Source organism: Trifolium pratense, linkage group LG2, assembly GCF_020283565.1.
Source record: "Trifolium pratense cultivar HEN17-A07 linkage group LG2, ARS_RC_1.1, whole genome shotgun sequence".
Lineage (NCBI taxonomy): Eukaryota > Viridiplantae > Streptophyta > Magnoliopsida > Fabales > Fabaceae > Trifolium > Trifolium pratense.
Window position 1 is genome coordinate 31,804,084 of NC_060060.1, and position 18,780 is coordinate 31,822,863.

The following is an 18,780-nucleotide window of genomic DNA, read 5'->3' on the forward strand; positions in this document are numbered from 1 at the left end:
GAACTGAAATACCCAGTAAATCTGCTCATTCGTTTTAGCAAAAGTAGTGTTTACTAAATATAGGATAAAGTACACGTAATTAATATGAAAAAACATGAACACAAACAATCAAACAAACAAACATGCCTGTTCAAACGCTTCTTCACCTTAATTAATTGTTTCCATCAAACCTCTTTTCTTTGTCTGAATAATAATATTGTTACCTTCCTTCATCTCTCTTTCTTATTATTACATTCCCATTATCATCTTTATTGTTGTTTTCTTCCTTTGATATTGGCACCCCCCCTCTTTCTCCAATGCAATGGGAGACCATCCACGCTCCCCACCATTGGATTTACACAACATCTTTAAGATGCCAAAAACTAAATCTTTGAAAGATGTTAGCAAGGTTTACAAAACATTTGTATCAAAACGGCACCATGACAAGAAACACAATGAGGTAATCTTAATTAATTTATTATGTATATATAATATGTTCATGCATATGCTCCTCAACTCCATTTTTCAAATGTTGGTTCATTTTGGAATAAAACACACATATATATAATTTAATTAGGAAAAACTCCATGGAAAATGCAACCTATATATTTTTGTGGTACGTAACAAATCCTATCATTCATTCAAAGAAAAAAAAATTAAATCCTAAACATGTCATATGAATTAATAAACATTCGACAATATTTTACTAGAAAAAGTTGAATCATCAACAAAAAATAAATTTGGTTTAAAATTTCATTTGAGTATTAGAAACAAAACAAAATAAGAAGCATGTAATGTAATAAAAGTGGAGATGGTAAAAGGTTGTGAGACATTTGATGTGTTGGGACGCATATTCAAAGCCGCAATAATTTCTTGCCTTAATTAATTGTGCATATATATAAGGTTTTTAAATCATTGCATGCTGTGGTGATGATCTTTGGTGCATGTAGGAACCAACAACACCCTTAGCTTTTGATCACAACGAAAATAGAAGAGTGGATGAAGACATTTGGAGTCCTAAATTGATGTCAAGGAGTGAAAGTAGAAGATCAAAAACTCCTAATCCAAGAAGTGAAAGTAGAAGATCAAAAACTCCAAATCCAAGAACAAGGCCTCTATCAAGAAATGAAAGCAGAAGATGCAAAACACCAACCTCATTATCGCGGAGTAATAGTCGAAAAAGTGCAACAGAAATTGCTGCATCATCTCTCAAAAGAATTATGAGCAGAAGAAGTAGTTCTTCAGCTTCTTTATCAAGAGACGATATCAAATTGGAGATTTCTGAACCTGAGCTATTGCCTAAGTTTGCAGCCTCTCCAATACAGGAGTTTGTAATAAGAAGTTTAAGAGAAAAAGAACACCATGACCATAAAGTGTCTCTCTCAAGCAATCTCAGCCGTAGATCCACAACACCTATCATATTTTCACAGACAACAACAAGAAGGAAACCACCAGAAGTTGAGAAAACACTTGAATTCACACTTGAGGAGTTATGCTTTGGATGTGTCAAAAAGATTAAAGTTACTAGAGATGCTATCAGACACCCCGGGTATGTATTTTTGTATAATGATATTTAAAACTAACATATATGATTTATGCAATGCAACATAAAGTTTACAAATTTGAAATGCAATGCATTTTGCAACAGGGTGATCATCCAGGAGGAGGAAATTTTAAAAATTGAAGTGAAGCCAGGATGGAGAAAAGGAACAAAGATTACATTTGAGGGAGTTGGTGATGAGAAACCTGGTTACCTCCCTGCTGACATAGTATTTTTAATTGATGAAAAGAAACACCCTTTGTTTAGCAGAAATGGCAATGATTTGGAAATTTGTGTTGAGATTCCTCTAGTAGATGCACTTGCAGGATGCACCATACCAATTCCTCTGTTAGGAGGAGAAAAACTGAAGTTATCATTTGAGAATACTGTTATATATCCTGGTTTTGAGAAAGTTATTAAAGGTCAAGGAATGACAAACCCCAAAGATAATAGCACAAGAGGTGACCTTCATGTCAAATTCTTTGTTGACTTCCCCACAGAATTAAGTGATGAAAAAAGGAAAGAAGCTGTTAGTATTTTACAAGATTGCTGCTAATAATGACTATAGTTGTATGTATGAAAAGATGCACTAATGTGATACAAATTAACATGATAGAGGACAAAACATATTCTACTATCAGATCAAAAAAGTTACTGGTATAATGCATGCATCCACATAGTCTGATAACTTCTTGCAGTCTTGTACTTCTATCCATTAACATCAATAATGCACACATTTCACATACGAAGAATGAAGATGTTGGTTTAGCCTTCATATGAAGTGCTGTTGGGCGCTGATGAAAAAGAAAGAAACTTCCAACACTGTTTTCGTCGATGTTGTTTTCAAGAGTTTCGGTCACAGTGTCCCCTATCAGCATAGTTTGTTCCATGCAAGGCAAAAGTGGGGATTACAGAATGCAACTCAACATTATCAGCACTAACCACTAGGTTACTGATTCATATAGGCCATATATTGTGTTTACCTATCCAATTATTTAAGGAGATGGATTTCTCCAAATATATCAGTTATCTCTCTTAAACAATGGTTAACAAATGTAACAACAGTTTCTAATTGGTCTCTTTTACTTCTACTTCAGCTGGGAATTAGTTCATGCAAATGTCCATTTTCCTCATTTTAGCCAAACAAGACATGAGATAGATCTAAAAAAATAAATTAACCGAAAATTTAGCAACCTTTTTCATACAATGATTCCAGGTATAGCAACCTCAATCCAAATATAGTATGGTTGTGAATATGAAATATTCAAGTATATTTTGATTTTTCGGGCTAGCCCCTTTCCCTCTACACCTACAGACTCTTTTGCAGGGGAAATTTTTTGGCTGGAATATCATTAGCAAAAAGACAGCATGTGGTTAACAAAATTGCAAAGTGTGGAACAAAATGAAAGGGGAAGTGTGTACACAGTGAAGCTTCCAATATAATAACAGCAAACAAATCATATAGATTAGGAAAAATAAGTAAAGAACGTAGGTCGAAAATGATGGGGGTTGGGGGGGGGGGGGGGGGGGGGGGGGGGGGGGGGGGGGGGGGGGGGGGGGGAGAGAATATGCATTGTAACTACTGTTTTAGAAGAATCATGCTATCTTGTGTACCCAAAAAATTTGCACTATTTCTATGTTTCTCTTCTTGGTTAAAATATTTGTTAATCTTATCTACTGAATGAAATTTATATTTTAAAATTTATACATTTTACATTGATTGTTCTATTTAGCCTGGAACTATCACAGGGACGAAACTTGCATAAAATTCACGATGTATAAAGAAAAAAATATAAATAATATATATGATATCAATCACGGCATTCCTGTATTAACAAGTTCTTCACTAAACTGAATATTTTCATCGTTGTCTGTCATTCTCCTGATTCTCACGGTTATCATGCCTAGGAGCTTCAGTATATACTTGTCCTTGGTCCCTCACATCTCTGAACATGGAGAAAAACGAGTTGAGGCCCTCAGATGAAGCTCCTCCTAATATCCATAATAACAGAGAACTAATTGAATTCATTGATCCAGGGTTAGGACCCCTTTCAGCTTGTCGAATGTCGGCTTGGCCAGGAATCTGTGTAGGGTTGGCAACCCTATCAGAATTACTTTCTGACTGCCCTTGAGGGTCAGTAACTCCTGGTCCGTTCTGAGGCATTGATTGATCAAAACCAGGTCTGAACCCTGTCCCGGAAGGCAAATTTGTGGCACTTAATCCCTGGTTCCTTGTGTTCAATCTTGTGATGTGTAGCGTTGATGCAAGAATAGTAGATGAGGTAATATGGAAGTCTGGGTGTTGTTGAAGTTGTGAACGTCGATTTTGCACAAACCTTTGCAATGCCGGTACCTAAACCAGTGAACATAGCAGAGGTTGAAATTCAATTGAGTATATGTAAGCAAACCTATAATGAAATGAACAGAAAGAAAGCTTCTAAAAAGTAATAACTATAATAATTGATTTCTCAAAAAAAAAAAAAAAAAAAAAAAAAGAACTAAAATCTGAAAGTTATGCTCCTTGTCCTAATCCCGGAATGAATTTGTTTGCTTGTTGTAGTTTCTTAGCATACACTTAGCCCACATTTCCCTAAATCGTCCTCATCAAGTCTTGGGAACTCCCTTAAGACATAAAAATCCATCATTCTAGCAATGAAGATTCACATTAGAAATACATTGCCAGACAAGAAAACACATTCCTATTGCAACAAATAAAATTTTGCTATTGTTGATTGGGTCTATAGTTATACAAATTACCAACATAATAAAGTAGCATTTACATGATGCCTTGTAAGGCAGTACACCTTTTCTCAATTCTATTTTGAGCAATTTAACTATGGGGGTGTTTAGATATACAATTAATTTAGCACTTAGAAGTGCTTATCATTTAAAAGCTTAAGTTTTTTCTATAATCGGAAAGGGATTGGGGGTAAACTCAGCATAAACTAAAACAACTTATGACAATAAGTACACTGGAGGAGCTTCTAAAAATAAGCTGAAAACTAGTGGACATATCATAAGTTCTTTCAAATATGTATGCAAGCACTTATGCCACAAGATAAGCCCATACACGCTTAACGAAACACCACCCATATAGGAGAGAAAACAGTCAGAATTTCAAACAAACCGAGATGATAAACATCAAGTTTAATACTAACTGAGGGAGAATTTAATACGGGGAAATGATTTCAGCCTTTTCTTGATCCACCCCCCACCCCCCCCCCCCCCCCCCCCCCGCAAAAAATAAAAACACGAGGAAAATAAATATTGGGCTTTTAATAAGCCAATTACTATCATTACCTCAAACCGATTCCAAAAATACAGGATAAGATGTTGCATAAAAGCTGCAGTTGTAGAGAGAGCCAAATATGAAAAACCTGGAAATTTAAACAAGTTCATCATTTCCAAATAAGATTAATTTAATCCTACTACACCGAAAAAATTAAAATTAAAAAAACAAAAAACAGTATCAACATACCATAAGCATAAGAGAAGAAATATATGTGAAAGACCAGAAAATACAGCAGAAAGAAGCGAGGGAAGAACTTCATTGATATTGGTGTTCGGACACTGCAAGTTAGAATAAAGACACTCATTAGCTGATCATAGAATAACAATATAGATGTGCATGAAAGATTGTGACAGTGATCCATTACTGAAATGGCACACAACCAAGCCTCAACTGGTTATAAAACCAAAATTAGTTTTTGAGCAACAAAGACACATGCTGTCTCAGCAGTGGTTTCAATCTCAACAACCTTTATGATTCATAGCATAGGGAGAGAGGAGGGATAAAGATACCTAATAAGAGTAAATAGCTCACACAACCAGACAAGAATCAAGACCATGAAAGCAAGAAGCTGATCATCATAAAACTCAAAGAGGAAAAACAGAATACCAATCATAATCTGCAGAAATCAATAAGAAAATTATCAGCAAAGCTAGTACAAGAAGAAATAGCACAAATCACAGGCAATTCAAATGAATAATATTGGTAAATAAGTGCTTACAGGAACAAAGACTAGTGATTCGATGACATGTACAAAGATCAACTGAAATGTTGGAAGCCGATGTCGAGCATGGTGTTGAAGTTGCACTGTAAAGAGTAATGACTAACGAATGTGAAAAGCTAATATAACATTATTAATAACAAAAGGTTTTGAGAGGGAAGTATATTGTCATTTGAGATAGTATCGAAGCCTTTGGCTGAGGAGGTGCAGAAACTCAGAAGTTAACAACATCATTGTAATTGGGGAGTTTATCTCTATTTTTTAGAATAAGATATAGCAAGGGATTAATACATGGAGCAACAGGCTGAATAACATAACAGATGCAACGCAAGCAGAACTCACTAAACCAGTTTAAATATACCGAAACATCTGTACACAGAGCAAGTAATGCCTACCTGTAAACTTCAGCATGCGGGTCTGTGTTTCTCTCAATGTAAATGACACAGACATTGTGGTAGTAAAAAACACAAACAAGGACATCATAAGCACGCCACACTTCGTTACAAGGTAATCTGCACATGCAAAATAACACATAAGTTACAAGGCAACAGTAAAAGTTCTGTTTCACATTTTACGAAAGTCCCTATAAAAGGCTGTTGATTATATGATTATTCTCTATTTATTATCATTGATATAGTTTCTATTTTTCTTTCTCCAGAGATTCTCTGTTGTATATAAATCAGTACAACCTCGTTGTGAAATAAAAGTTATTCACCCAAAATTATTCAAGTTGGTATCAGAGCAATAGGCAAGTGCAAGTTAGCAGGCGGATCAGATGAGACCGCAGTTAGCAATAGGCAGTCACCAAATCCCTACGGGGACCTAGGACTGATTATATATGTAACAACTAACAAGTGGGATGCATATGATATATCTACTCTAGCTTGAGGGGAAGTGTTGATTATATTTGTTAGGAATATAAGACTACCCATTTTAAAGGTGCACTATACAAAGCCTAGACATGTATAAATAGAAGTAAGAGGGAGAGACTATGCATTCATTCTCTTGAAGGGGAACTCCCCACGATCAATAATACTCATACTTCTTTTCTATCTTTTCTCTCAATTTTTCTACTGTAATCTGTTAAGGACCCAAACAATAGTCATAAATATGATTATTCTCTATTTATTATGGTTAATAACTTGATACAGGTTCTTTATTTTCATGTTTTTCCATTCTTGAGAGATTCTCTCTTGTATATAAATCTGTACAAGTCATTCACTCTAAATTATTCAAGTAAGGCCAACAGGAGATCCACAGGTAAACAGAAGAAATCCATTAACAAAAGTAGACCCTGAGAACAATCTCTTCAAATGAGGAGTGCTGCACAGAGCCGATAGAAGGATAAATTAACAAACCTCCAAACTTAGCTGGGACTTCAGGAACTTCGAGTGCAAAACTAAGGTTATAGAATTCCTTTGATTGATAATTATAAAGATAACCTGCCATTACCTCGCAAAAGAATTTGAGCCATAATTAAATCCAGGATATTCAATGTGGACGATAAATGTTTAAAGTAGTTTTCAGTGGAACAATTATATACACTACTTTATCCAGACTTCCATAGAGCAGGCAGTTACCTTGACCAGGAGAACTCAATAAACTGTTGATTAAAATTGTATCATATCCTACAAATCTGTTTATGAGTAGTTGTTGCCACCTGGAAATGAAAAACATATTCAATTGAAAAATACAAAGAACAAATACTGTGAACATTTTAAACATTACTGTATAACATCAATGAAATGCAGAGAACAACTTCCCTATTAGCAAAACAATTTAAACCCATCAGTAACAAAACTACATAAAAGTGGCTCTCCGGTCTCCATTGGAGATAACATGTCAATTTTGGGACCAAAACCAGATAATCATGCTATAGTCTTTACCTATTTCCAAAGCAGGAGTGCCAGGCTGATATGCTAACATTCACAGTACATATATTATGATGAGACTTGGCACTTTCAGGTAACAAGAAATACCCCTGCAGAACAATATTCCATGATCAACAATAGAGAAGACCAGTCTTCAATAAGTCACAGAATCGACATAAAAGGAAGCTTTAACAAACAGACATAATCTACTTCAGATATTAAGTATATATCTGGCAGAGTCCAACGTAATCAACTTGTATATTGTATTGTCTAATGAATACATAACGATTGATATACCTTTTCCATAGTGTACAAATATGTGGGTTCAGACAACTTGGTTTTCTTTTTAAGCCATTGCACTGAAATTGAAAACACAACTTATTGGACAATAATAGAAACAAAATAAAAACGTGAGAAAGATAGAGAAAAGAGGAAGAGAGACAAAAATCACATATTGATTCACATGGGAAAACTACATAATGAAATGCTCGGTATTTTATTATGTAAAGCATCCTAGACTTAAGTAACAAGACGACAATAAAACATCTACAAATCATTTATGTTTCATAATGAAACTTCTATGTAAATTATTTCAAAGAATTCAATGTTAAAGGAAACCATTTTTGCACTATGCAACCATAATCAGCATGTCAATTTTCCCAAGTGAGCAACATTGAAAGAGTGAAGGTCTTTACATCTAGGTCTCTCACATAGGAATAAATCAAAGCAGCATACATAACTTAATAATACGGTCTTTTAAAGCGTTACAAAGGTGACACTCTTCCCTATGCCTTGTGTCTTTTGTATTTCATGTTATATATTTTATTCCAATAGACAAGTAAAATTGAAAACTACCAAAAACTAAACTGAACTTTTCAAGGAACATACTAGCTATATAAACCCATACTCTATTGGAAAAAAAACATAACAAACACACAGAGCTATTGAAGAATTGAACAAAACCGCAGCATGTTTTTGTTTCTCTTCATATAAAAAGTTCGAATACAAATCTTAAAATATTTTAGTATTTAAAATTGCCACTTTGACATGCATTATGATTCAAAGTGAGGAATATTGTAATTACCTGCATTAGAGTTAACCTTGTCCAAATGAAGGATATGCATCCATTTGGGAATATCAAGATTTAGGTGTACACCAGCAATATCCTACACTTGAAAATTGAAGTTCAGCAGAAATTTGAGTAAATATGATCATTAGCTCTAAATTTTACAAAAATCCAGGCTACAAATAACCAGAATGCAACATAATAATTGGAATATGGTCTAATCGAGCTCCAATAAACAACATATTTCTACTTACCCACAGCTTCTGGAAACTTCCAATTATCTGCATTGTGTGTCTCCAAATGAATGAGATTCGCCTATACCACTTTTTACCAAAATGTATAATTGCCGCTTTTAGTGTCTCTTTGGCTGATAAGGTAAAACTACTCTGTGGCTCCTCTTTATCAATTTTGATGACAGCATCTTCAACCAGTGGCCTGGAGTTTTGGTTGCTTGTAGAGGTCTCGGCTTGATGTTCAAGAAATTCAGTGTCAGTCTTCCAAAACTTGAATGCCAATTTTCCCCTCCTAGCACCTGAACCAATCCAATTCCACAAATACATGGACCCTAAAAATAATGTTGATTCATCTTGATTGACATCAGAAACCTCGATTTTATCTTTTGCAGCTTTTGTTTCAGGAGGATCTATTATGTTTGATTCAGAATCGTTGTGATACCACAAGCCGGCACTGGTTATCTACAACCAAAGGAGCATAGATAAAAATATCTCACCCGAAACCCTAAATTTCTAATTACCTTAAGGTATATATTATTATTATCTATTGACGTAGTTTGATTCATGGAAAATTGTAAAAGAACAAAAACTATAATGTACACTTAAAGAATGGCAGGCAATATATACCTTAATCTGAATAAGTTGGGCTTCTGATGTGAGAACTCCAGATAGCTCACCTGAACACCCAGGCTTCACAAAGAGAAACATAAAATTATCAAACCAGAAGAGAAAATACTGAATAAAAACAATTGCAGTTGATTCACATTCAAGAAGAAAATAGCGAATAATTATGATTTCCCCTTCATTTGAGAAACTCTCACTTAGTTGCAATGAACATAAAAAGAAAAGAACCCTAACCCTACTAATAATCTCTATCACATATTGAATGTTATGGATAGCAAAAGCAGCACCAAAATAGCAAGTAAAATAACATGACAACATTCTAAACCAAACTCTATAGAAATTGTAACTAATTCCAATGAACATATATTATTATACAAAAACACTAATAATAAAGTTCCAATTCAAAAATCAATGTTGAGGGTGATTATTATTATTATATGATGAAGTAGTATGATGAAAAGCTAGTAGTAATTGAGTAATTGAAATTGAGATGGAAAAATAGAAACCTGTTGAACGTAATTGGCGTGCATAACAACGAGAATACAGAACAAGGTTATGGCGATGAATAGGTATAAATACTCCAAAGTAACTCTGACTTTTGGAGTTAGCATCTGAGAAAACCTCTCCTGAACACGGATGAAGGTCTGTTCTGGATCCATTGGAACAAATTCAAAATACTAATTTTCTCGAGAAAGTGATGATGGAAAGAAAATTAAAGGTTTTGTTTCCAACGAGTGATTTTGATAATGATCATCGTGTTCGCTCGCGTTTAAAACATGGATGCGGTTTATAATTGTTTTTTTAGACCAAACTCTGATCTGATTTCAGTCAGTAAAGTAATAATATCTGATTAATAATAATGAAAGAGGACGCATTCCTTGAATTCAAAGATATCATTGAATACATCAATTCCACAAATTTTTATAAAATTTTAAAATGGTTTAATAATTCATCTAATGATTTAATACTTTTTCTGATAACATACGGAAAATAATGATAATAATTTAAAATTGTTTCCCTATTAAAAATACTGATAATTTTTGTTTTTTCTTCTTGTTCATCTTCTAAAGAGGGATGATTTCGGATCAACCATCTTAGTTGTTTTATATTTCTTTTTATTTAAACTAGTAATAGACTCGTGCTATAGCACGGGTCGTAACGTTACGGGTTATTTATTTTAAGTTAGACTTTGATAAGTTGACATTAGAAAATCAATGAAATTATATATTGATGAATTCCTTAAGTAATATGATTATTTAAAATATGATTGAATAACAAAAAAAAGTATTGTAACATATCAATACGAATTACGTCACGGACACAAATCAATGTCAATATAAAGTAAAAATACGAATCATTCTTTTGGTTACATAATATGGAATTAGGTATAAAATGAAAGTTACATTCGCACAACATTGTTGATCAACATATAATTATACATGATTAAATTACAACTTAGACTTCAACAAACAGATGTTTTATCTTTCTTTTTATTTAAATAAGTGATTTTCTCATTCTTAGGTTCCGTTTGAGTAATATAATAAAACTAATATTTAAAATACTAATAATCTAATACTTAATACTTATATTTCATGTGACAATAAATTTATTTTTGAAACCGGTAACAGTTTATCTAAAAATTGATACAAACCGCACCGCGAACTTATCTGAACTAGTATCCGGACCCGTGCCAAGCACGGGTAAAATGAGTCAAAAATTTAACATTTTAATATTAAAATTTTCATAATTCTCAAATAAAAAGAATGAAAAATGAAAAACTATAACATAAAAAAAAAAAGTAGGATCCCGTATTTGTCAAAAGTTAAATAAAATATGATCCTGTATTAATATATAAATATAGTTCTTGTGTAAATCACAAAAAAAAAAGTAGGCCCCGTATAAATTACAAAAAAATAAATCATTTATCTTATACGTAAAAATATAGACTTGTGGTCCCATAAGTCCTAGCTAGCTCAACTGACAAAATACCGAAATTGTTACGCCGGACATCGTGACCCGGGTTCGAATCCGGGATCTCACAATTATATGAGAGTTTAATCTCAGCGGATTGTCACTTCATCTAAGACAAAAAAAAAAATATAGACTTGTGTGTAAACTTTTATAAAAAAAAAAAATTGCCCGCCAAACAAACAAAAAAAGTTAAATTAATGTCATAATATCCATAGTAAAATAAATATTTTTTATATTATAAGCTTGTATACACAAGCAAATCTTAAACCCTAATTTGTTTTACCGGTTTTCCCTCCATTTTATCATGTAATTTTTATTAAAAAATAATACAATTTTGTCTTGTCTAGGATTCGAACATGCAACCCTTTAGTGCAAGGCAATATTTCCAACCATTATGGCAAGTATACCAATTGTGATTAAAATTATGTGCAATAATTGATAAGCACCATAAATTTTAAAAGTATATCATATCGAAGTTATTGTTGACTATATTATTCATCACGAAATATTTTTATGTCTTTCCTGATCAATGTTTTTTTTCTACCGGATCATAAATTTAGAGAATAATTATCATGTGAGATTTGGAAAGTTATCATCACGTGTGATTTAGAAAGTTATATATATATTCTCATACTATAACACCTTCAACAATATTGAAATCTATTAAAAAAAAAACATCTTTCACATTTCAATATCTCATGTAACCTTGCTTATATCACTTTTTAAAATATTTATTATGCAGTTTATTAAATTATAGTTTTTTAAAATTGGAAAAAGAATTTTGTCAAAAAAAATAATGGAAAAAGAATTGATATTTTTTTATAAATACCCTTTATTTTTACATTAATATATCCAAACATAAATCAATTCTGTTTAACTCACTTTTAACCGAAATTAAATTTATCAAACTCAATTCTGCTAAATCAATTTTTTTTGCAATACAACCAAACACAACCATAGTCATGTCACTAATCACATTCATTATTTTGATTTTAACATTGCAGATTTAATATTATCCGATAATCAATTGATACAATATGTACTAGCAAAAATTGAGATGATGTTACGTAGTTGTGGGAATAGTTTAAAAGATTATCCTCCAATGCCTAGAGCAGACACATCATTAGTTTCTGATATACAAAATAGTTTAATACACGACGAATTGAATTATAACAAACAATCATTAGCTGAGGAACATGTTAGATTGATGTCAACTATGACTTCAGAGCAACGTAAAGTACATGACACAATCATGACAAGAGTTAACGAAAACAAACCTGGTGTGTTTTTTCTTTATGGCTATGGCGGTACAGGGAAGACATTTATCTTGAGGGCCATGTCAGCCGCATTACGCTCAAAATGTGAGATAGTTTTAACTGTTGTCTCAAGTGGGATCGCTGCATTGCTTATACTTGGCGGTAGAACAGTACATTCAAGGTTTTGTATTCCTCTAAATGTTGACGAGTTTTCAACATGTATCATAGTTCCTAAAAGCCTTTTGGCGCTATTAATACAAAAAGCAAAACTCATTATATGGGATGAAACACCAATGATGCACAAACACTGTTTCGAAGCTGTTAATCGAATTTTAAAAGATATTCTCAAGTCTGTTGATGAAAAAAAATAAACACATTCCCTTCGGTGGAAAAGTTGTTGTTTTTGGCAGAGATTTTAGACAAATTCTACCAGTAATACCCAAAGGTACAAGGCCCGAAGTTGTTCATGTTACTATTAATTCTTCGGTTCTTTGGAATTTTTGTGAAGTTTTAACATTGAGTTAAAACATGAGGCTTCTCGGTGGTGCTTCGAGTGCAGACGTTGAACAAAGAAGATTGTTTTCTGAAAGGGTTTTGGGTGTTGGCGATGGAGAAATTAGAGATGGTAATGACGATGATTTAGAACTCGACATTCCATCAGATTTATTGATTCCAAATTCAGGTGATCATTTTGCTTCTATCGTTGAAAGCACATATCCTCAACTTTTACAAAACATGAACGATATAATGTATTTCCAAAATAGAGCTATACTAGCTCCTAAAAATTCAATAGTCGACACAATAAATGATTATATGTTGGATTTAATTCCTGGTGAAGAAAAAACATATTTGAGTTATGATACTCCACTCACACAAAATGTAGACAGTCAAACAGTGGATGATGTTCATACTCCCGAATTTTTGAACACAATTTCTACGTCGGGACTTCCAAATCACAAGTTGAGACTTAAAGTTGGAGTTCCAGTTATGCTATTAAGGAATTTGAATAAAAAATTAGGATTATGCAATGGAACAAGACCTATTATTACGAGATTGGGAAAACGTCCTATTGAAGGAAATTTTATTTTATGAAGTAATATTGGTGATCAGGTTTTCATACCTAGATTTTTTCTGACACCATCTGACGTGAGAATTCCTCTTAAATTTCAACGGAGACAATTTCCTATTTCCTATAATGATTTCTTTTGCGATGACTATTAATAAGAGTCAGGGACAATCTTTTAAGCATGTTGTGATATATCTTCTATTGCCAGTGTTTTAACATGGTCAGTTGTATGTTGCAATTTCAAGAGTTACTTCTAGAAAAGGATTAAAAATATTGATCATCGATGACGAAGGTGAAGATACGACTAAGACTTCAAATGTGGTCTATAAGGAAGTCTTCCGTAATATAACATAATTTTCTTTGTATGAATATTTATCCAAAATTATTGTTGAACTATCGTTTAATGTTACTCAACTTTTTTCATATACCTTGCATTATTGAAATTATCATATCTTATTTAATCATTATATATCTTACAGTTAATCAGACCCGTGCACCGCACGGGTCGATATTCTAGTGAAACAAAAATACCTTAAAAAAGTTATCTGAATATATCTTATATTAGTTCATTTTCACATCAATATCCTCCAAATAAAATAAATATAGAAATAAGGGGTGGGGGAGTAAAAGTAGTTTTATATACAACTTTTGATTCGGCCCACTTAACCAGCAGCACTGAAGCGGGTCAGCCCGGTTCATCGTCGTTAAAAGAAAAAGAAAAAGAAAACAGTTAAATTGTTGAAGTAACGAAATCGGTGTTTGCTCTGAACCCTAACACAGTTACAAACGCCACCTTCAACCACCGTTTCAGGTTCGTTCATTCCGAAAGGGTAATCAAATTCTATATAATAATAATCATTCACTATCAGTAGAGCAAGCTATCACAGTCAAAATTTTAGTAAAATCAATTGAAAACCAAGTTTTTAGGGTTTTTAAGCATAAGTTTAGATTTTTCCATTTTCTTATTCATTTATCGCTAATTATGTAGTAGTTGTTTCTACAATTTTTAATAGTTGTGATGGGGACCAAAGCAAAGAAAGCTACTGTCAAGAAGAGTTTGAAAAAGGCTAATGCTATTAAACCATCTGAAGCTGCTGATTTTTTGGTATGATAACACTTTTTATCACAATTTTTGATTTTTTGTATATTTGTTCTATAGTGTGTGTATTTGATAGTTGTTTAGTTGCTTGCTTATTATTGTGATTCTGATTTTTTGTAGCCGTTGGAAGGCGGTCCTGCTCACAAACTTCCGAATCTTAAACCATTGGAAAATGCTTCCCCTGTTTTGTATATTGGTAGGATTCCACATGGATTCTATGAGAAGGAGATGGAAGGTAGTTGATTACAGTTTATGGTTATTGTTTTTATTCAATTTCTAGATTGTTGTTTGATTTAGCTTGAAGGGATCTATGCTTATGAATTGATTTTTGCAGCTTATTTCGCACAATTTGGTACCATTAAGAGATTGAGAATTGCCAGAAATAAAAAGGTGAAGTTCATAAACATCTTTTCATTGTGCCTGTATTTGCTTATACTTGTACTGTATCATGTGATCAATTTAATTGTTTGTGGCTTGCTTTGTTTACTGTATCTAATTATTATTTAATATATTGCTCCTTGTCGATTGATATTGATCATGTCTTTTTTCTGTTTAACAGACTGGAAAGTCAAGACATTTTGGGTACATTGAATTTGAATCTCCTGAGGTAAAACTTGTTTCATCTTTCTGATTATTGTGTTGTAATTTTAATTTTTGGCTTATTATATTTATTGTAAAGTTTTGTTTGTGCTAATATTACTTTGTTTTGCAGGTAGCAAAAATTGTGGCCGATACTATGCACAATTATTTGCTTTTCGAACACCTTCTTCAGGTTTCCGTGGTACCTTTAGAACATGTTCATCCCAGATTGTAAGTTACTAATTAGTAGTTCATTAAATCTTTATTGATACATATATTTGTTAAGGCTTCATCACAAGTTTCTTAATGGTTAGACTGTTATATTCTCTTTTCTATTTCTAGTTGTTTATTATGAGAAAATAAGAAATTCTATGGGAGGATACACAATCTTTGGGTGGGGGGATATTGGGGGAAGGGGGTTGGTTAGAGTCATAGGAAAGGAAAGGATATCTGCAGACAAGCTTAGCTATCATTCTAGATATTAGATAAACATGATGCTTATTTTGATCTCTTTCCCGAGGTTAAATAATTTGTTTCTTTCCTGAATATCATCAAGAAGAATAAATGAAAAGTGAGGTTTTTCTTTGTAGATGGAAAGGATTCAATTACCGCTACAAACCCGTGGACTCTCTCCAAATTGAACGAGAGCGACATGACAAGGTATCTAGTGTGATGCGAAAGTATATATGTATTTTTAAAGAAGTGAAAGTATATCTTTTGTATCCTGTTAGTCTGATGCTTTGTATAAAAAGAAAGTGTATTCATTGTTGTTGTCATTACAGGAAAGAACATTGGCAGAACACAGAAAGTTGATCGACAGGGTTATGAAACGTGACCAAAAACGACGTAAAAGGATAGAGGCTGCTGGCATTGAATATGAATGTCCCAAGATTGTGAGCTTTTTGCCTTTCTTTTACTGATTAGTTGTTTTGATAGTCCATGTCGTAAATTTTTCTCATGTTATGTCTAATTGTTGTTTAGGTCGGTAACCTCCAGTCTGCTCCAAAGAAGATAAAGTTCGAAGACTGAGTAGGTAACATGTTCACATTTGTGTAACCTCCAGCCTGCTCCAAAATAGATGATTTTCAGAATATCCTGAATTTATTTTGTGTTCACATTTAACTGATTTAGTTTTGTTACCTTTTTTCCCCAGATGAAGATTGATGCTGGTCTATCATGTTATGAGGGATGACAAGTGTTCTTAGGATTTTAAAAATTACTAATGTAATATCCTCTTTGGAGGGGCAAGAGCTTCCAATTTTGAGACTTTATAAACATTATGAAAAATATTTGTAGAAGTGTTATCCATTAGTGTTTGTTGCAGTTAAACACCTTCGTTATGGCGAGTTGATAAATATTGAATTCTCTTTATATTTGCCTAAATTGTAGGTCGTTAGCAATGACATGTTTACTGGAATTGATAGTTATCCTAATACAAATCTAGAACTCACTTATTCTACTAATTATTCAAGTAATCTAGAAAGTTATATACAAGTGTACATCATCACTTGATTACTAATAGTTATTATACAACTTAGTGTATGTTTGGTTGAGCGTGTATAATCTCCAAACTCATGTTTCTTTCTCCAGACCGTGAGTTTTTACTTTTCATATGATGTTTGGCCAAACCTAAACGTGAGTCTATATATCGTACGTCAAGTGCCAAACGTGCGTTTGACTGAAGCCACAAATCCAAGCTTCTGCGTTAGATCAAACGCGAGTACAATCTTCAACTTTCCAGTGACATGTTTACTTACCAAAACACCCATAACTTCTTCAATTTCTCAGATTTGTAGATGAAACAAAGAGAAGAGGGAAAAAACATAATAAATTAAACTTAACAAATATTAGTGCAGCAGCAACACTTAGTATATAAGCTTACCAGATTTACACTGAGTGCAGCAGCGCTGCTTCTCAGTTGCACGGCGGCTACAATTTTACAGCACTCTCTCTTTCTCTAGGTTAGAGAAGATGGAATTGGGCTCTAAAAGCCCGATAATTTTCTTTCTTTACACAAGCCCATTAATTAACTTAAATGACAAATTTAAAGAAAAGAACATTTTGATAGTTTTTTATTTTAAATTTTTGTTGTTTTTTTAACTGTTTCTTTTAGAAAAAAAAAAGTTTGGAGATCTAATACTTTATTTGTTATTTTTATTTAGATCCCTAATATTTAATTATTATGCTAATTTAATTTAAGGGTATGATTTTATTTAAATATTATATCTAACTAAGTAATTTTGTTTTATGAAAAACACATTAAAATCCAAGTTGGTAATTATGTATCCAAAAGCAATTTTGGTTCAAATTAAAACTGCTCATTATAACAATTCACATCGTGATAATAAATTTAGGATTTTTCAACTGCACAAATATAGACACAGACACTGACACGTCAACATATATAATAATTTTAAAAAATGATATAATTAAATTCAGTGTAATTAGAAGTGTTGGCGTCGTGTCGGTGTACCAGCCGGCAGCCCAAGCCTAATCTAAGTAGTATTCGTAATTCATATTCAATCAAGCTCTCACTATACTTTTCAAAATACCATCGAAGACGTTTTCTAAATACTACAAAAATTTATTAGAGCTCGTTTGGCCTAACTTTTTTTAGCTTTTTATTCTCTTTAAAATGAGAAGTTGGGCCAAACACTTTTTTAATAAAGCTCGTAATTATAAAAAGCAATTTTTTTTTTCAATGTGGAAAATTGAATAAAATAAGCTAGCTTGAAACCTACTTTTAAGAAAATATTCAGAGTTTTTTTTTGTATAATAATTTATGAAATTTTATACATACTTTAATACTTATCTTTTATTTTTAAAATATTTATTTATACGCTTGATTGTCAAAAAAAAAACTAAGTTTTTAAAAATATATTTTACCAAATAACTTATAGCTTAAAAATACTCCCTCCGTCCCGATTTATAAGGGAAAAAAGACCATTTTTTTTGTCCCAAATTATAAGGAAAAATACTCAAATTTGACCAATTTAATTTTATAGTTCCAAAAATACCCCTTGTTATATTTTCCAAAACAATTAATTATTAGGATTGCAGTGCTACTGGTAATACAGTACCGATGTTGGAGTTTAATTTTGTGTGGGTCACGTTTTGCAATTCTCAAATGGAATGAATATGATATAATGGAGTTGCAGAGTTACTTTTAAATGGAGTACCGAGATGCACTTAGAAATTAGGGGTACTTAGAAATTAGGAGTAGGATATTAAATGATTTTGCTTTTTTATTGAATAAGTTAATAGGGGTACTTTTGGAAACAAAATTATGTTTTTGATAGATTTTAGAATATTAAATGCATTTCTTAATAAGTGTGTTTTTTTTTTCTCTTATAAATCGGGACGGAGGGAGTAGCTTTGAAGCTAAAAAAACAACCACCAAAACAACTTTAGCTTTTTTCTATAAAACTATTATTTTTACTTTTATCTTTCTGATAGCTTATAAGACCTAAAAAGTCAAGCCAAAGG

General features: G+C 32.5%; 3 protein-coding genes and 1 pseudogene across 4 annotated transcripts; 3 read left to right on the top strand and 1 right to left on the bottom strand.

Annotated features, from left to right (window-relative positions):
* Positions 1–301: 301 nt before the first annotated feature.
* Positions 302–2,075, top strand: LOC123904559. Its single transcript, XM_045954208.1, has 3 exons — positions 302–439; positions 930–1,528; positions 1,628–2,075. Exons 1-3 carry the CDS (start codon positions 302–304, stop codon positions 2,073–2,075), a joined length of 1,185 nt encoding a protein of 394 aa, XP_045810164.1.
* Positions 2,076–3,298: 1,223 nt separating this feature from the next.
* LOC123910457 (membralin-like protein At1g60995) lies at positions 3,299–10,181 on the bottom strand. Its single transcript, XM_045961565.1, has 14 exons — positions 9,830–10,181; positions 9,327–9,389; positions 8,721–9,161; positions 8,485–8,566; positions 7,698–7,759; positions 7,416–7,510; positions 7,110–7,189; positions 6,888–6,971; positions 5,925–6,041; positions 5,530–5,615; positions 5,321–5,427; positions 4,998–5,089; positions 4,820–4,896; positions 3,299–3,872 (listed from the first exon to the last, which is right to left on the bottom strand). The coding sequence occupies exons 1-14, from the start codon at positions 9,980–9,982 to the stop codon at positions 3,381–3,383; spliced, it is 2,031 nt and encodes a 676-aa protein (XP_045817521.1). The 5' UTR covers positions 9,983–10,181; the 3' UTR covers positions 3,299–3,380.
* A 2,215-nt stretch (positions 10,182–12,396) lies between these two features.
* LOC123910458 lies at positions 12,397–13,958 on the top strand (annotated as a pseudogene).
* A 336-nt stretch (positions 13,959–14,294) lies between these two features.
* LOC123910459 (uncharacterized RNA-binding protein C1827.05c-like) lies at positions 14,295–16,665 on the top strand. 2 transcript variants are annotated; one of them, XM_045961566.1, is made up of 10 exons: positions 14,295–14,427; positions 14,630–14,721; positions 14,836–14,950; positions 15,050–15,105; positions 15,275–15,322; positions 15,428–15,525; positions 15,885–15,954; positions 16,077–16,187; positions 16,276–16,327; positions 16,448–16,665. In XM_045961566.1, exons 2-9 carry the CDS (start codon positions 14,635–14,637, stop codon positions 16,321–16,323), a joined length of 633 nt encoding a protein of 210 aa, XP_045817522.1. In that variant the 5' UTR covers positions 14,295–14,427; positions 14,630–14,634; the 3' UTR covers positions 16,324–16,327; positions 16,448–16,665. The 2 variants fall into 2 exon arrangements, with proteins under 2 accessions (XP_045817522.1, XP_045817523.1); XM_045961567.1 differs by having other exon boundaries at positions 14,359–14,446.
* The last annotated feature ends 2,115 nt before the right edge of the window (positions 16,666–18,780 follow it).

Coding starts and splice junctions, on each gene's coding strand:
- LOC123910457 (XM_045961565.1), bottom strand. CDS start 9,982: ATGGATCCAGAACAGACCTTCATCCGTGTTCAGGAGAGGTTTTCTCAG. Junction 5,428..5,529: donor AATCACTAGTCTTTGTTCCT/GTAAGCACTTAT, acceptor TGATTTCTGCAG/ATTATGATTGGTATTCTGTT. Junction 4,897..4,997: donor TTTCTTCTCTTATGCTTATG/GTATGTTGATAC, acceptor TTAAATTTCCAG/GTTTTTCATATTTGGCTCTC.
- LOC123910459 (XM_045961566.1), top strand. CDS start 14,635: ATGGGGACCAAAGCAAAGAAAGCTACTGTCAAGAAGAGTTTGAAAAAG. Junction 14,951..15,049: donor CTATGAGAAGGAGATGGAAG/GTAGTTGATTAC, acceptor TGATTTTTGCAG/CTTATTTCGCACAATTTGGT. Junction 15,955..16,076: donor AACGAGAGCGACATGACAAG/GTATCTAGTGTG, acceptor TTGTCATTACAG/GAAAGAACATTGGCAGAACA.
- LOC123904559 (XM_045954208.1), top strand. CDS start 302: ATGGGAGACCATCCACGCTCCCCACCATTGGATTTACACAACATCTTT. Junction 440..929: donor ATGACAAGAAACACAATGAG/GTAATCTTAATT, acceptor TGGTGCATGTAG/GAACCAACAACACCCTTAGC. Junction 1,529..1,627: donor GATGCTATCAGACACCCCGG/GTATGTATTTTT, acceptor ATTTTGCAACAG/GGTGATCATCCAGGAGGAGG.